The sequence below is a fragment of the Nerophis ophidion genome, linkage group LG22 (assembly GCF_033978795.1).
Source record: "Nerophis ophidion isolate RoL-2023_Sa linkage group LG22, RoL_Noph_v1.0, whole genome shotgun sequence".
Taxonomy (NCBI): Eukaryota; Metazoa; Chordata; class Actinopteri; order Syngnathiformes; family Syngnathidae; genus Nerophis; species Nerophis ophidion.
This window is the reverse complement of record NC_084632.1, coordinates 42,529,311-42,546,095: the sequence shown is the minus strand read 5'-3', so window position 1 is coordinate 42,546,095 and position 16,785 is coordinate 42,529,311. Positions and strand designations below refer to the sequence as shown.

Sequence of the window (16,785 nt, the reverse complement as noted above, 5' to 3'; positions counted from 1 at the left end):
TAAGTTGTTTCCTTGCACTGGCAACCTTAAAACCAGGAGGTACAAGAACACATTTTCCGAATAATTATGAGACATTTTAATATGAAAAACAATATGAAATCAACCACAAAAGCTACGTGTAAAATATATGATGAAACTTAGCGTGATGTCATTTTTACAATCTACTAGACAATGTGTTTTTTTATAACCTAAATGGTCTTTTAAGTCGTTTTCTTGCACCAGCTACCTTAAAACCAGAGGTACAAGAACACGTTTTCTGAAAAATTATCAGGCATTTTAGTATAAAATACAATCTGAAATCAAACAAAGAAGCTATGTGTAAAATAAATGATGAAACTTAGAAAGACGTCCTTTTTACAATCTACTAGACAATGTGATTTATATAACCTAAATGGTCTTTTAAGTCGTTTTCTTGCACCAGCTACCTTAAAACCAGAGGTACAACACGTTTTCTGAAAAATTATCAGGCATTTTAGTATAAAATACAATGTGAAATCAAACAAAGAAGCCAGGTGTAAAATAAATAATGTAACTTAGCGAAATGTCCTTTTTATAATCTACTAGACAATGTGGTTTATATAACTGTATGGTCTCTTAAGTTGTTTCCTTGCACTGGCAACCTTAAAACCAGGAGGTACAAGAACACATTTTCCGAATAATGATGAGACATTTTAATATGAAAAACAATGTGAAATCAACCACAGAAACTACGTGTAAAATATATGATGAAACTTAGAAAGACGTCCTTTTTACAATCTACTAGACAATGTGTTTTTTTATAACCTAAATGGTCTTTTAAGTCGTTTTCTTGCACCAGCTACCTTAAAACCAGAGGTACAAGAACACGTTTTCTGAAAAATTATCAGGCATTTTAGTATAAAATACAATGTGAAATCAAACAAAGAAGCCAGGTGTAAAATAAATAATGTAACTTAGCAAAATGTCCTTTTTATAATCTACTAGACAATGTGGTTTATATAACTGTATGGTCTCTTAAGTTGTTTCCTTGCACTGGCAACCTTAAAACCAGGAGGTACAAGAACACATTTTCCGAATAATTATGAGACATTTTAATATGAAAAACAATGTGAAATCAAACACAGAAGCCAAGTGTAAAATAAATGATGAAACTTAGAAATATGTCCTTTTTACAATAACCTAATTGTCTCTGAAGAAGTTTTCTTGCACCAGCGACCCTAAAACCAGAGGTACAACGACACGTTTTCTGAAAAATTATGAGGCATTTTAGTATAAAAACACAATATGAAATCAACCACAGAAGCTACGTGTGAAATAAATAATGTAACTTAGCAAAATGTCCTTTTTACAATCTACTAGACAATGTGGTTTATATAACTGTATGGTCTCTTAAGTTGTTTCCTTGCACCGGCTACCTTAAAATCAGAGATACAAGAACACGTTTTCCGAAAAATGAGGCATTTCAATACGAAAAACAATATGAAATCAACCACAAAAGCTACGTGTAAAATAAATGATGAAACTTAGCGTGATGTCCTTTTTACAATCTACTAGGCAATGTGTTTTTTTTTATAACCTAAATGGTTTTTAAAGTCATTTTCTTGCACCAGCTACCTTAAAACCAGAGGTACAAGAACACGTTTTCCGAAAAATTATGAGGCATTTTAGTATAAAATACAATGTGAAATCAAACAAAGAAGCTACGTGTAAAATAAATAATGTAACTTAGCAAAATGTCCTTTTTAAATTCTACAAGACAATGTGGTTTATATAACTGTATGGTCTCTTAAGTTGTTTCCTTGCACTGGCAACCTTAAAACCAGGAGGTACAAGAACACATTTTCCAAATAATTATGAGACATTTTAATATGAAAAACAATGTGAAATCAAACACAGAAGCTACGTGTAAAATAAATGATGAAACTTAGCAAGACGTCCTTTTTACAATCTACTAGACAATGTGTTTTTTTTAAGAACCTAAATGGTTATTTAAGACATTTTCTTGCACCAGCTACCTTAAAACCAGAGGTACAAGAACACGTTTTCTGAAAAATTATCCGGCATTTTAGTATAAAATACAATGTGAAATCAAACAAAGAAGCCAGGTGTAAAATAAATGATGAAACTTAGCAAGATGTCATTTTTACAATAACCTAATGGTCTCTGAAGAAGTTTTCTTGCACCAGCGACCCTAAAACCAGAGGTACAACGACACGTTTTCTGAAAAATTATGAGGCATTTTAGTAGAAAAACACAACATGAATTCAACCACAGAAGCTACGTGTGAAATAAATAATGTAACTTAGCGAAATGTCCTTTTTATAATCTACTAGACAATGTGTGTATATAACAGTATGGTCTCTTAAGTCATTTTCTTGCACCGGCAACCTTAAAATCAGAGATACAAGAACACGTTTTCCGAAAAATGAGGCATTTCAATACGAAAAACAATATAAAATCAACCACAAAAGCTACGTGTAAAATATATGATGAAACTTAGCGAGATGTCCTTTTTACAATCTACTAGACAATGTGGTTTTTTTTATAACCTAAATGGTTTTTTAAGTCATTTTCTTGCACCAGCTACCTTAAAACCAGAGGTACAAGAACACGTTTTCCGAAAAATTATGAGGTATTTTAGTGTAAAATACAATGTGAAATCAAACAAAGAAGCCAGGTGTAAAATAAATAATGTAACTTAGCAAAATGTCCTTTTTATAATCTACTAGACAATGTGGTTTATATAACCTAAATGGTCTCTTAAGTTGTTTCCTTGCACTGGCAACCTTAAAACCAGGAGGTACAAGAACACATTTTCCGAATAATGATGAGACATTTTAATATGAAAAACAATGTGAAATCAAACACAGAAGCTACGTGTAAAATAAATGATGAAACTTAGCAAGACGTCCTTTTTACAATCTACTAGACAATGTGGTTTTTTTATAACCTAAATGGTCTTTTAAGTCGTTTTCTTGCACCAGCTACCTTAAAACCAGAGGTACAACACGTTTTCTGAAAAATTATGAGGAATTTTAGTAGAAAAACACAACATGAAATCAACCACAGAAGCCAAGTGTAAAATAAAAAATTAAACTTAGCAAAATGTCCTTTTTACAATCTACAACTGTATGGTCTCTTAAGTTGTTTCCTTGCACTGGCAACCTTAAAACCAGAGATACAAGAACACATTTTCCCAAAAATTAGGCATTTTAATATGAAAAACAATGTGAAATCAACCACAGAAGCTATGTGTAAAATAAATGATGAAACTTAGAAAGATGTCCTTTTTATAATCTACTAGACAATGTGGTTTATATAACTGTATGGTCTCTTAAGTTGTTTCCTTGCACTGGCAACCTTAAAACTAGGAGGTACAAGAACACATTTTCCGAATAATTATGAGACATTTTAATATGAAAAACAATGTGAAATCAAACACAGAAGCTACGTGTAAAATAAATGATGAAACTTAGCAAGACGTCCTTTTTACAATCTACTAGACAATGTGTTTTTTTAATAACCTAAATGGTCTTTTAAGTCATTTTCTTGCACCAGCTACCTTAAAACCAGAGGTACAAGAACACGTTTTCCGAAAAATTATCAGGCATTTTAGTATAAAATACAAAGTGCAATCAAACACAGAAGCCAGGTGTAAAATAAATGATGAAACTTAGCAAGACGTCCTTTTTACAATAACCTAATGGTCTCTGAAGAAGTTTTCTTGCACCAGCGACCCTAAAACCAGAGGTACAACGACATGTTTTCTGAAAAATTATGAGGCATTTTAGTATAAAAACACAATATGAAATCAACCACAGAAGCTACGTGTGAAATAAATAATGTATCTTAGCAAAATGTCTTTTTTATAATCTACTAGACAATGTGGTTTATATAACTGTATGGTCTCTTAAGTTGTTTCCTTGCACTGGCTACCTTAAAATCAAAGATACACGTTTTCCGAAAAATTATGAGGCATTTTAATATGAAAAACATTGTGAAATCAACCACAAAAGCTACGTGTAAAATAAATGGTGGAACTTAGCGTGATGTCCTTTTTACAATCTACTAGACAATGTGGTTTATATAATCTAAATGGTCTTTTAAGTCGTTTTCTTGCACCAGCTACCTTAAAACCAGAGGTACAAGAACACGTTTTCTGAAAAATTATGAGGCATTTTAGTATAAAATACAATGTGAAATCAAACACAGAAGCCAAGTGTAAAATAAATGGTGGAACTTAGCGAAATGTCCTTTTTACAATCTACTAGACAATGTGGTTTATATAACTGTATGGTCTCTTAAGTTGTTTCCTTGCACTGGCGACCTTAAAACCAGGAGGTACAAGAACACATTTTCCGAATAATTATGAGACATTTTAATATGAAAAACAATGTGAAATCAACCACAGAAGCAAAGTGTAAAATAAATGATGAAACTTGGAAAGACGTCCTTTTTACAATCTACTAGACAATGTGGTTTATATAATCTAATGGTCTCTTAAGTCATTTTCTTACACCAGCTACCTTAAAACCAGAGGTACAAGAACACGTTTTCTGAAAAATTATGAGGCATTTTAGTATAAAAACACAATATGAAATCAACCACAGAAGCCAAGTGTAAAATAAAAAATTAAACTTAGCAAAATGTCCTTTTTACAATCTACAACTGTATGGTCTCTTAAGTTGTTTCCTTGCACTGGCAACCTTAAAACCAGAGATACAAGAACACATTTTCCCAAAAATTAGGCATTTTAGTATGAAAAACAATGTGAAATCAACCACAGAAGTAAGCTACTGTATATACAGTACCAGGAAAAATATGTGGTTTTCACCCTTTCATTCTTCCAATTACAATGTTCTAAATCATGGGTGTCAAACTCTGGCCCGCGGGCCAAAACTGGCCCGCCGTGTAATTTCATTTGGCCCTTGAGGCAATATCAATTTAGCATTAGAGCTGGCCCGCCGCTGTAACACCGCTAATATTCATACTTGCCAACCCTCCTAATTTTCCCGATAGACTCCCGAAGTTCAGTGCTCCTCCTGAAAATCTCCCGGGGCAACCATTCTCCCGAATTTCTACCGATTTCTACCTGGACAACTATATTGGGGGCGTGCACTTAAGGCACTGCCTTTAGTGTTCTCTACAACCTGTCGTCACGTCCGCTTTTCCTCCATACTAACAACGTGTCACATAGTATTTCAATCAATCAATGTTTACTTATATAGCCCTAAATCACTAGTGTCTCAAAGGGCTGCACAAACCACTACGACATCCTCGGTAGGCACACATAAGGGCAAGGAAAACTCACACCCAGTGGGACGTCGGTGACAATGATGACTATGAGAACCTTAGAGAGGAGGAAAGCAATGGATGTCGAGCGGGTCTAACATGATACTGTGAAAGATCAATCCGTAATGGATCCAACACAGTCGCGAGAGTCCCGCCACCAGGAAACCATCCCAAGCGGAGGCGGATCAGCCCGGAGATGGCACTCCACCCTTTTCCGGGCGAGAACCATGGACCCGAGTCCATGGTTCTGATTGCCATGTGTCTTATTATTTTTAATACATTTGCCAAATTTAAAAATGATGACCTATTCACATTTGCCGTCGCCGGATCAGGATTGTGCTCATGTCATATTTTGTTGCTCTGACAGGAGGCGCCAGGAGTTCTTCGAGTTGACGAAGAGCCGACAGTTTGCGTGGGAGGATGAACGTCACAGAGATTTATTGAGGTAGGAAGGAATCCTCTCCAAATGTATGATGCAACCTTGCAAGATGTCATGACGATGTCACCGCTTTCAGGTCGATTTGTGGCTTTTACACACACACACACACACACACACACACACACACACACACACACACACACACACACACACACACACACACACACACACACAAGTTAATGCAAGGCATACTTGGTCAACAGCCATACAGGTCACACTGAGGGTGGCCGTATAAACAACTTTAGCACTGTTACAAATATGCGCCACACTGTGAACCCACACCAAACAAGAAACACACACACACACACACACAAGTTAATGCAAGGCATACTTGGTCAACAGCCATACAGGTCACACTGAGGGTGGCCGTATAAACAACTTTAGCACTGTTACAAATATGCGCCACACTGTGAACCCATACCAAACAAGAATGACAAACACATTTCGGGTGAACATCCGCACCGTAACACAACAGAACAGATACCCAGAAACCCTTGCAGCACTAACTCTTCCGGGAAACTTCCAGCAAACTGACCAATAATTAACGTTTTATTCATGCATTTTCTCTTGCTACTTCAAGGCTTGACTGTTTGTAATTCATTCTTTATTTTATTTTCAAATTTATTATTAGCCTGTGGAAAAAATGTGATATTTACCTCAGAAGATTGCAAATAGAAAAAAAAGACATAAAATGTTTATTTAAATTTTATTTGATATGCCATTGATATTCTTTTAATTAGTATAATTACTATTTGAAACTGGATTCTGCATGTCACTAAAGTTATATAAGCCTTGCTTGTTCAATATTTACTGCAAAACTTGTTTGGGTCCCTATTAAAAGGTTCATTTGTTCAACTGTTTAAAATTTTGGCCCAGTCTGTATTTGAGTTTGACACCCCTGTTCTAAATCATACAGACAACACAATTCATTCCGTTATCTAGTAGACTACGGACTCCAAGCCTGATTATGCATCGGACAGGTTACACCAAGTCAGGTTTTATTAACCTACCATCTCCACCTCATAAATGATCCCGTCATCATCCTCAAAATCAAGGAAAATATGTTTTTTCTGTTGCTGCTGCTGCTGCTGCCGAGGCTGCAGCAGAGCCATGGTCGTCTCCAAAGTTAAATATCCACTACTTATCCAGTGATGGACTGTCCCAGAATTACATTGTATCCCTCAAAAAAAGCATCCAGAAGAGAGAAGTAGTGTTTTCCCTATGTTGCACAGGCATGGACAGTTAGCTGTTTAAATGCTGTCAACTTCTCCACCTTTACTTCCTTTCCCTTCTTCAATCCCAATCCCATTGAGGACATAATCCCTCCTCGGGTCACACTGAAATTAGCCCATCTCCGCCAGGTTTAGCACTTTACTTTTATATAAGACTTGGCCACCGAGAAAGTCAGAGATTACTTAGCTATTGACTACAACAGACATGCAACAGAATATATGGGGAAATATTGTTTTTATCATCAAAATCATGCTTTTTTTTTAAATAAATTATAATTTCGAAAAAAAAATATTGACTGTCCGTTGCATAAGCCAATAGTAACAAAATAACTTGCAATATAATACTGAAGTCGTCCCTCATTTATCACCGTAAATTAGTTCTGGTCATGACCACGATAATAAAAACCTGTTGATGGCCTTCTTAATATGTTTTTCAAAAATACGACAGCCCTCCAGAGATGAAATAACAAATAATCCGATAGTAATCCTGTCGGAGGCTGAGCCAATCAGTGGCCACGGTACTAATGATAACAATAATACATTATATTTGTAAAAAAAAAACACTTTACATTGAGCAAACAACCTCAAAGTGCTACGGTGTATTAAACAAATAAAAAGATAATAAAAATTAGAACAGCCTAATAGCTAAAACTAGCACGCATAAATCTAAAAACAAAGTTGTTTTTAAAAAAAAGGGGGGTTTTAAGCCTTTTTTTAAAAAGCATTCACAGTCTGTGGTGCCCTCAAGTGGTCAGGGAAAGCGTTCCAAAGACTGGGAGCGGCGGAGCAGAAAGCCTGGTCTCCCATTCATACTGAACAGTGTGCTCTGATTGGTTTGGTCTCCTTTAGTGGCCAACACTACTGTAATAATGAACTTTTTAGACTTATTAAATGTTTAATTTAGGACACAAACCCATCCATCCATTTTCTACCGCTTATTCCCTTTTGGGGTCGCGGGGGGCGCTGGCGCCTATCTCAGCTACAATCGGGCGGAAGGCGGAGTACACCCTGGACAAGTCGCCACCTCATCGCAGGGCCAACACAGATAGACAGACCACAAACATTGTAGAATCCATCCATCCATTTTCTACCGCTTATTCCCTTTCGGGGTCGCTGGCGCCTATCTCAGCTACAATCGGGCGGAAGGCAGGGTACACCCTGGACAAGTCGCCACCTCATCGCAGGGCCAACACAGATAGACAGACCACAAACATTGTAGAATCCATCCATCCATTTTCTACCGCTTATTCCCTTTCGGGGTCGCTGGCGCCTATCTCAGCTACAATCGGGCGGAAGGCAGGGTACACCCTGGACAAGTCGCCACCTCATCGCAGGGCCAACACAGATAGACAGACAACATTCACACTCACATTGGTGAGGTGGGAGGAACCTGGAGTACCCGGAGGGAACCCACATACATACATACATATAATCCATCCATCCATCCATCTTCTTCCGCTTATCCGAGGTCGGGTCGCGGGGGCAACAGCCTAAGCAGGGAAGCACAGACTTCCCTCTCCCCAGCCACTTCGTCTAGCTCTTCCCGGGGGATCCCGAGGCGTTCCCAGGCCAGCCGGGAGACATAGTCTTCCCAACGTGTCCTGGGTCTTCCCCGTGGCCTCCTACCGGTTGGACGTGTCCTAAACACTTCCCTAGGGAGGCGTTCGGGTGGCATCCTGACCAGATGCCCGAACCACCTCATCTGGCTCCTCTCCATGTGGAGGAGCAGCGGCTTTACTTTGAGTTCCTCCCGGATGGCAGTTTTCTCACCCTATCTCTAAGGGAGAGACCCGCCATCCGGGGGAGGAAAGTCATTTGGGCCGCTTGTACCCGTGATCTTATCCTTTCGGTCATGACCCAAAGCTCATGACCATAGGTGAGGATGGGAACGTAGATCGACCGGTAAATTGAGAGCTTTGCCTTCCGGCTCAGCTCCTTCTTCACCACAACGGATCGGTGCGGCGTCTTCAGTAATGCGGACGTTGTACCTGTCGATCTCACGATCCACTCTTCCCTCACTCGTGAACAAGACTCCAAGGTACTTGAACTCCTCCACTTGGGGCAGGGTCTCCTCCCCAACCCGGAGATGGCATTCCACCCTTTTCCGGGCGAGAACCATGGACTCGGACTTGGAGGTGCTGATTCTCATTCCGGCCGCTTCACACTCGGCTGCGAACCGATCCAGTGAGAGCTGAAGATCCCGGTCAGATGAAGCCATCAGGACCACATCATCTGCAAAAAGCAGAGACCTAATCCTGCGGTCACCAAACCGGAACCCCTCAACGCCTTGACTGCGCCTAGAAACTCTGTCCATAAAAGTTATGAACAGAATCGGTGAGGGTTGGCGGAGTCCAACCCTCACTGGAAATGTGTTCGACTTACTGCCGGTAATGCGGACCAAGCTCTGGCACTGATCGTACAGGGAGCGGACCGCCACAATAAGGCAGTCCGATACCCCATACTCTCTAAGCATATACATATAATATATATATATATATAAATAAATCATAGTGCAACTTCGCCCTCTTGTGGAACTGTGCCGTCACTACTCCTCCTGCATACATAATGCAGTTGGGTGTTCCAACAGGACAATGACCCCAACACACCTCAAAAGTGGTAAAGGAATGGCTAAATCAGGCTAGAATGAAGGTTTTAGAATGGCCTTCCCAAAGTCCTGACTTACACGTGTGGACAATGCTGAAGAAACAAGTCCATGTTAGAAAACCAACACATTTAACTGAACTGCAGCAATTTTGTGGTCAAAAATTCATGCAGAACCTTGTGGATGGCTACCAAAAGCGCCTTATTGCAGTGAAACTTGCCAAAGGACATGTAAACATGGTAGGAGTGCTAGTCTTCTTACCGTGGTGTGTTTCCAATAGCGGACAATCTCCTGCAGGTTGGTGGCGGTGTTCAACAGGAAATGTTTCCTCCACTCATTCCAGTCCACGGTCATGGTGCCATCTTTATCAATGCTGTATAAAAAGACCGGCAGGGCAGAAACTTGATTAGTGACTACTAATGTTTTCAAATGATAAACATCTATTCATGGGGCATTGAGGACACAAGTCACTGTCTTGTAACTGGACACTGCTGGGGAGCACACTGGCAGAATAGTAGTAATAATACAAGATTGTGTACTTTCACTTACAGCATGGGTGTCAAACTCTGGCCCCCATGTAATTTATTTAGGCCCTTGAGACAATATTACATTAACATTAGAGCTGGCCCGCCGGTGTTATACCGCTAATTCTAATACTTGCCAACCCTCACGATTTTCCCAGGAGACTCCCGAATTTCAGTGCCCCCCCCCCTTGAAAATCTACCGGGACAACCATTCTCCCGAATTTCCACTCGTACAACAATATCGGCGGCGTGCCTTTTAGCGTCCTCTAGATTAGATTAGATTAGATAGTACTTTATTCATTCCGTCAGGAGAGTTCCTTCAGGAAAATTACAATTTTCAGCACAATCCCATTCAAGATCAGACAAACATTACAGGGAGACAGAACAGGATCGCTGACGGGTCTGCCGGCTTCCAGCGCCCCTTACAAAAAAAGATGAGATACAGGTAAACAAGGGGGGGGGGGGAATAGAAGATTAAAATGAAATAAAAAAAAATCGGTCTTAGCCTGGGCCTTGGAGAGGGGGGTGCAGACTGAGGCCAAGGGGAAAAAAAAACTCTACAACCTGTTGTCATGTCCGCTTTTCCGCCATACAATCAGCGTGCCGGCCCAGTCACGTAATATATGCGGATTCTACACACACACAAAAGTGAATGCAAGGCATACTTGGTCAACAGTCATACAGGTCACACTGAGGGTGGCCTTATAAACAACTTTAACACTGTTACAAATATGCGCCACACTGTGAACCCACATAATATTTGTGCATTTTACACACACACACACACACACACACACACACACACACACACGTGAATGCAAGGCATACTTGGTCAACAGTCATACAGGTCACACTGAGGGTGGCCTTATAAACAACTTTAACACTGTTACAAATATGCGCCACACTGTGAACCCACATAATATTTGTGCATTTTACACACACACACACACACACACACACACACACACACACACACACACAAGTGAATGCAAGGCATACTTGGTCAACAGTCGTACAGGTCACACTGAGGGTGGCCTTATAAACAACTTTAACACTGTTACAAATATGCGCCACACTGTGAACCCACATAATATTTGTGCATTTTACACACACACACACACACACACACACACACACACACACACACACACACACACACAAGTGAATGCAAGGCATACTTGGTCAACAGTCATACATGTCACACTGAGGGTGGCCGTATAAACAACTTTAACACTGTTACAAATATTAGGGATGCACCGATTAATCGGTAACCGAATATATTCGGCCGAATATGGCAAAAAAAAGCCACATTCGGCCTTCGGTGGAATGAGTTAAAAGCAAGGCCGAATAGTGGCGTGTGACGCGGTGACGCAATTTTTGGACGCGGTGACGCAATCAACCAACGTGCAGTGTTAAATTTAAATTGTTTTATACATAGTTAGTTTCCTTCTTTTTATTCTGAAGCTGAAGTACTGTTATTGACAAATCTGTTCTGGCCTGTGATGTGTTGTGTACCTGTATAAGTGTATGAGGTTACAAGCACACACTTATTGAGATTTACTTGAGCCTTCTGTTTACATTATTAGCATATCTACTGTGGCTAAGCAGACTTTTGCCAAAAGGACAATATTTAATTTGTTGTGGGTTTATCCACTTTAATGCACTTTTTTTTTTTGGAATGCATGTTTTGTTTGAAGGCCTAATATAAATGAAAAACTGTGCTTTTTTTGAAAAACAAAGGCTACTGGAATATTAAAAAAAGTCAATATTCAATAAAAATGTACTTTATTTGAAAAACATGTCGCCCTGCGATGAGGTGACGACTTGTCCAGGGTGTACCCCGCCTTCAGCCCGATTGTAGCTGAGATAGGCGCCAGCGCCCCCCGCGACCCCGAAAGGGAATAAGCGGTAGAAAATGGATGGATGGATGGAAAAACATGTCTAAAAATTTATTCTAGGCTATTTATGCAATATAAAAAAGTTGTGAAAAACTGCATTTATTATTCGGTATTTGGTATGCGGCCTTTGGCCAAGCGCTCAAATTTTATTCGGTTTCGGTCAAAAATTTTCATTTTGGTGCATCCCTAACAAATATGCACCACACTGTGAACCCACACCAAACAAGAATGACAAACACATTTCGGGAGAACATCCGCACTGTAACACAACATCAACACAGCAGAACAAATACCCAGATCCCCTCGCAGCACTAACTCTTCCGGGACACTACAACATACACCCCCTTACCAACAAACCTCGATTTTGCATGTCACTATAAAGTTATATAAGCCTTGCTTGTTCAATATTCAATGCAAAACTTGTTTGGGTCGCTATTAAAAGGTTAAGTTGTCCAACTTTGGCCCGCGGGAAACAATAATAAAAGAGAAATGGCACCAAGGGCAACTTTCTTGACAACTTCACCTATAATAAATGTGTAAATACACGTGATCGGTATTGGTATCGGCCAATCTCACTCATGGATGATCAGTATCAGAATCGGCAGCATAAAAACCTGATCCGAACATCACATCACAGTCCTGTATTTTTTTAAAAAACTGATTTACAGTTGATTTACAGTTGTGGGGCGGCATAGCTCGGTTGGTAGAGCGGCCGTGCCAGCAACTTGAGGGTTTCAGGTTCGATTCCCGCTTCCGTCATCCTAGTCCCTGCCGTTGTGTCCTTGGGCAAGACACTTTACCCACCTGCTCCCAGTGCCACCCACACTGGTTTAAATGTAACTTAGATATTGGGTTTCACTATGTAAAGCGCTTTGAGTCACTAGAGAAAAGCGCTATATAAATATAATTCACTTCACATTACTCCTGTTTCATTAATATTTTTATCTGAACATTCACATATTCAGTTTCTGTTCAGTTTTAGTTTATTTGGAACATGCACACGATACAATGTGACGCATCACTAGGGGTGTAACGGTACACAAAAATTTCGGTTCGGTACATTTTCGGTACAGTAAGAAAACAACAAAATATTTGGTTATTTATTTACCAAATTTGTAAACAATGGCTTTATCCTTTTAACATTGGGAACACTATAATAATTCTACCCACGCTAATCCACATTAAACTGCCTCAAGTTGTTACTTTGATTAAATAAAATGAAAAAAAAACTTTCTTTTGCATATAAAAAGTGCAACATTAAACAGTTTCCATTAAAACTGTTTGTCAACTCATGCTTAATTTATTACTGGATTTGGGAAGCCTGTAGTTGACTTTTATTATGTAATTGTTGTATTTTTATCAACATGTGTTAGCAGGGACCCTGCTATTCAAAACTAGGCTGCTACATTACTAATGCTTCATGTAACTATAGCTGAAAAATAGTACAATTGTAATAGGAGAGACTATTCATCCCTAAACACAATGGAGTTCAATGAAATAACAGACAGACAGTGCTTTGCTGCCCCTAACACAGTGGTCCCCAACCACCGGGCCGTGGCCCGATTGGTACCGGGCCGCGGAATAATTTTTTATTTAAAAAAAAAAGAAAATACATACATACATACATACATACATACATATACATATATATATATATATATATACATATATATATATATATACATATATACATATATATATATATACATATATACACATATATATATACACACATATATATATACATATATATATATACACATATATACACATATATATATACACATATATACACATATATATATACACATATATACACATATATATATACACATATATACACATATATATATATATATATATATATATATATATATATATATATATATATATATATATATATATATATATATATATATATATATATATAGGTGTGGGAAAAATCACATGACTACTTCATCTCTACAGAACTGTTTCATGAGGGGTTCCCTCAATCATCAGGAGATTTTAATGGAAGCATTCACATACAATGGTTTATATAGGGCACAGAGTGGGTGGGTACAGGCAGGCGTAGGGGCGTGGTGATTGGCTCATGTGTTACCTAGGAGGTGTTTCCGTCTGTGGCGGCATGTTGAAATGATTTCACTGCGCTTGTTGAGGGATGATAGATCTGGATGATATATAATAAACAGTTTCTCTTTTAAGCATAGGTTGCATCTTTTATTACCACTGTTGTAAGGTGTGCTGGATGCAAGAATTTGCCATGTTATTGAATATTCAACATTATTGTCTTTGAGGTTCCAAATGTGTTTGCTGAGTTCTGTAGAATTCCGCAAAGTCTGGTTTCTAAAGGAGGCCTTGTGATTATTCCATCTTGTTTTGAACGCTCCTTCGGTTAATCCTACGTACGTGTCGGATGTGTTAATGTCCTTGCGTATTACCTTTGCTTGGTAAACGACTGATGTCTGTAAGCACCCTCCGTTGAGAGGGCAATCAGGTTTCTTGCGACAGTTACATTCCTTATTGGTTTCAGAGTCGTTTAGTCTGGGGGTAGGCAGTCCTTTTGCGATTGTTTTGTTATGGTTTGAAATGATTTGTTGTATGTTATTTATACAGCTGTAGCTCAATTTAATGTTGTTCTTGTTGAATATTTTTCTTAGGGTGTTGCCTTTGGGGAAGTGTTTGTCGATCAGAGTGAGGAACTTGCGGCCGATGTTGGTTGAGAGGTCTTTGCTGAATGGCGGATTGTACCAGATGATGTTGTTTCGTTTTCTGCTCTTTTTTGGTTGGTTTACTGGAGTGGGTTCATAGGTGAGGGTGAAGTTGTATCCGCTTTCATCAAGTGCTTTCTGGTACGGGGGGGTTGCTTGGTCGAATTCAGCTTTGCTAGATGACAGCATCGATAGCCTTTTATTAATTCCGGTAGGTATTCTTTTGGTGGTGGTGGGTGGGTGGTTGCTGTCATGGTGCACGTATTGGAGTGTTGTGTTGGGTTTCGTGAATGGTTGGTAGCTGTTATTTCTCAGGTTGAAAGTGACGTCGAGGAAGTTGACGGTTTGCTTGTTGGCTTCAATCGTGATCCATAGGCCGTTTTCTTTGATGATTTGGCATATGGCATCCATACATTATATATATATATTTTATTTATTTATTTATTTTTTATTAAATCAACATAAAAAACACAATCTACACTTACAATTAGTGCACCAACCACAAAAACCTCCCTTTTTCATTACAAAGAAGAAAAAGCACCTCCGAGTTCATGGAGTACAAATAAATGCCTGTCCTGTCTTCGACGCGTTGCGCCGACAGTCCTCCTCTGTGTGTGGCGCATGTTAGTAAGAGTGTTAAAGTTGTTTAAATCACAACCATCAGTGTGACCTGTATGGCTGTTGACCAAGTATGCCTTGCAGTCACGTTCGTGTGTCAACAGAGTCTGCATACTACATGTGACCTGCTGGCACGCAGATAGTAAAAGTGTAAAAGCGGGCGCGACGACAAGTTTTCCAGGACTGTGAAGGCATTGCTATCAGGGCACGCCCTCAATATTATCGACTATGTGAAAATCGAAGTATGTTGGCCCCGGGTGATTTTTGTGAGAGAAATTAAACTCCGGAAATCTCTCGGGATTATCGGGGCGGTCGGCAATTATGCAGCTGAGCCACATTAGAGTGATCAAAGAGCCGCATGCGGCTCCGGTGCTGCGGGTTGGCGACTCCTGCCCTAGGCCAATGTATTTGATATTTATTTTGACAAAATGCGAGAAGTGTGAAACCAGTGTGCTCATGTAAACACAGTTTTGTTTAACCAAATACATTAAAATATATCTACTCCGGTAAGGTTTATTCAGGTGTACTGGAGAGGAGGCTACGCCGGATAGTCCAACCTCGGATTCAGGAGGAACAGTGTGGTTTTTGTCCTGGTGGTGGAACTGTGGACCAGCTCTATACTCTCGGGAAGGTTCTTGAGGGTGCATGGGAGTTTGCCCAACCAGTCTACATGTGCTTTGTGGACTTGGAGAAGGCATTGGACCGTGTCCCTCGGGAAGTCCTGTGGGGAGTGCTCAGAGAGTATGGGGTACCGGACTGTCTTATTGTGGCAGTCCACTCCCTGTATGATCAGTGTCAGAACTTGGTCCGCATTGCCGGCAGTAAGTCGGACACATTTCCAGTGAGGGTTGGACTCCGCCAAGGCTGTCCTTTGTCACCCATTCTGTTCTTAACTTTTATGGACAGAATTTCTAGGCGCAGTCAAGGCGTTGAGGGGTTCCGGTTTGGTTGCAGATGATGTGGTCCTGATGGCTTCATCTGGCCAGGATCTTCAGCTCTCACTGGATCGGTTCGCAGCCGAGTGTGAAGCGACCGGAATGAGAATCAGCACCTCCAAGTCCGAGTCCATGGTTCTCGCCCGGAAAAGGGTGGAATGCCGTCTCCGGGTTGGGGAGGAGACCCTGCCCCAAGTGGAGGAGTTCAAGTACCTCGGAGTCTTGTTCACGAGTGAGGGAAGAGTGGATGGTGTGATCGACAGGCGGATCGGTGCGGCGTCTTCAGTAATGCGGACGTTGTATCGATCCGTTGTGGTGAAGAAGGAGCTGAGCCGGAAGGCAAAGCTCTCAATTTACCGGTCGATCTACATTCCCATCCTCACCTTTGGTCATGAGCTTTGGGTCATGACTGAAAGGATAAGATCACGGGTACAAGCGGCCGAAATGAGTTTCCTCCGTCGTGTGGCGGGTCTCTCCCTTAGAGATAGGGTGAGAAGCTCTGCCATCCGGGAGGAACTCAACGTAAAGCCGCTGCTCCTCCACATCGAGAGGAGC

General features: G+C 40.1%; 1 protein-coding gene across 2 annotated transcripts in view; it reads right to left on the bottom strand.

Moving 5' to 3' along the window:
• The window catches only part of LOC133540880 (mitochondrial adenyl nucleotide antiporter SLC25A24-like), an 87,508-nt gene that overhangs the window by 54,515 nt on the left and 16,208 nt on the right, over positions 1-16,785 (bottom strand). For both annotated transcript variants that reach the window (XR_009803749.1, XM_061883894.1), the window contains exon 4: positions 9,806-9,917. Coding sequence is in view for 1 of the 2 variants with exons in the window: in XM_061883894.1 (XP_061739878.1) it covers positions 9,806-9,917 (112 nt within the window). In the remaining variant the exon portion in view is untranslated. The remainder of the gene's footprint in view (positions 1-9,805; positions 9,918-16,785) is intronic.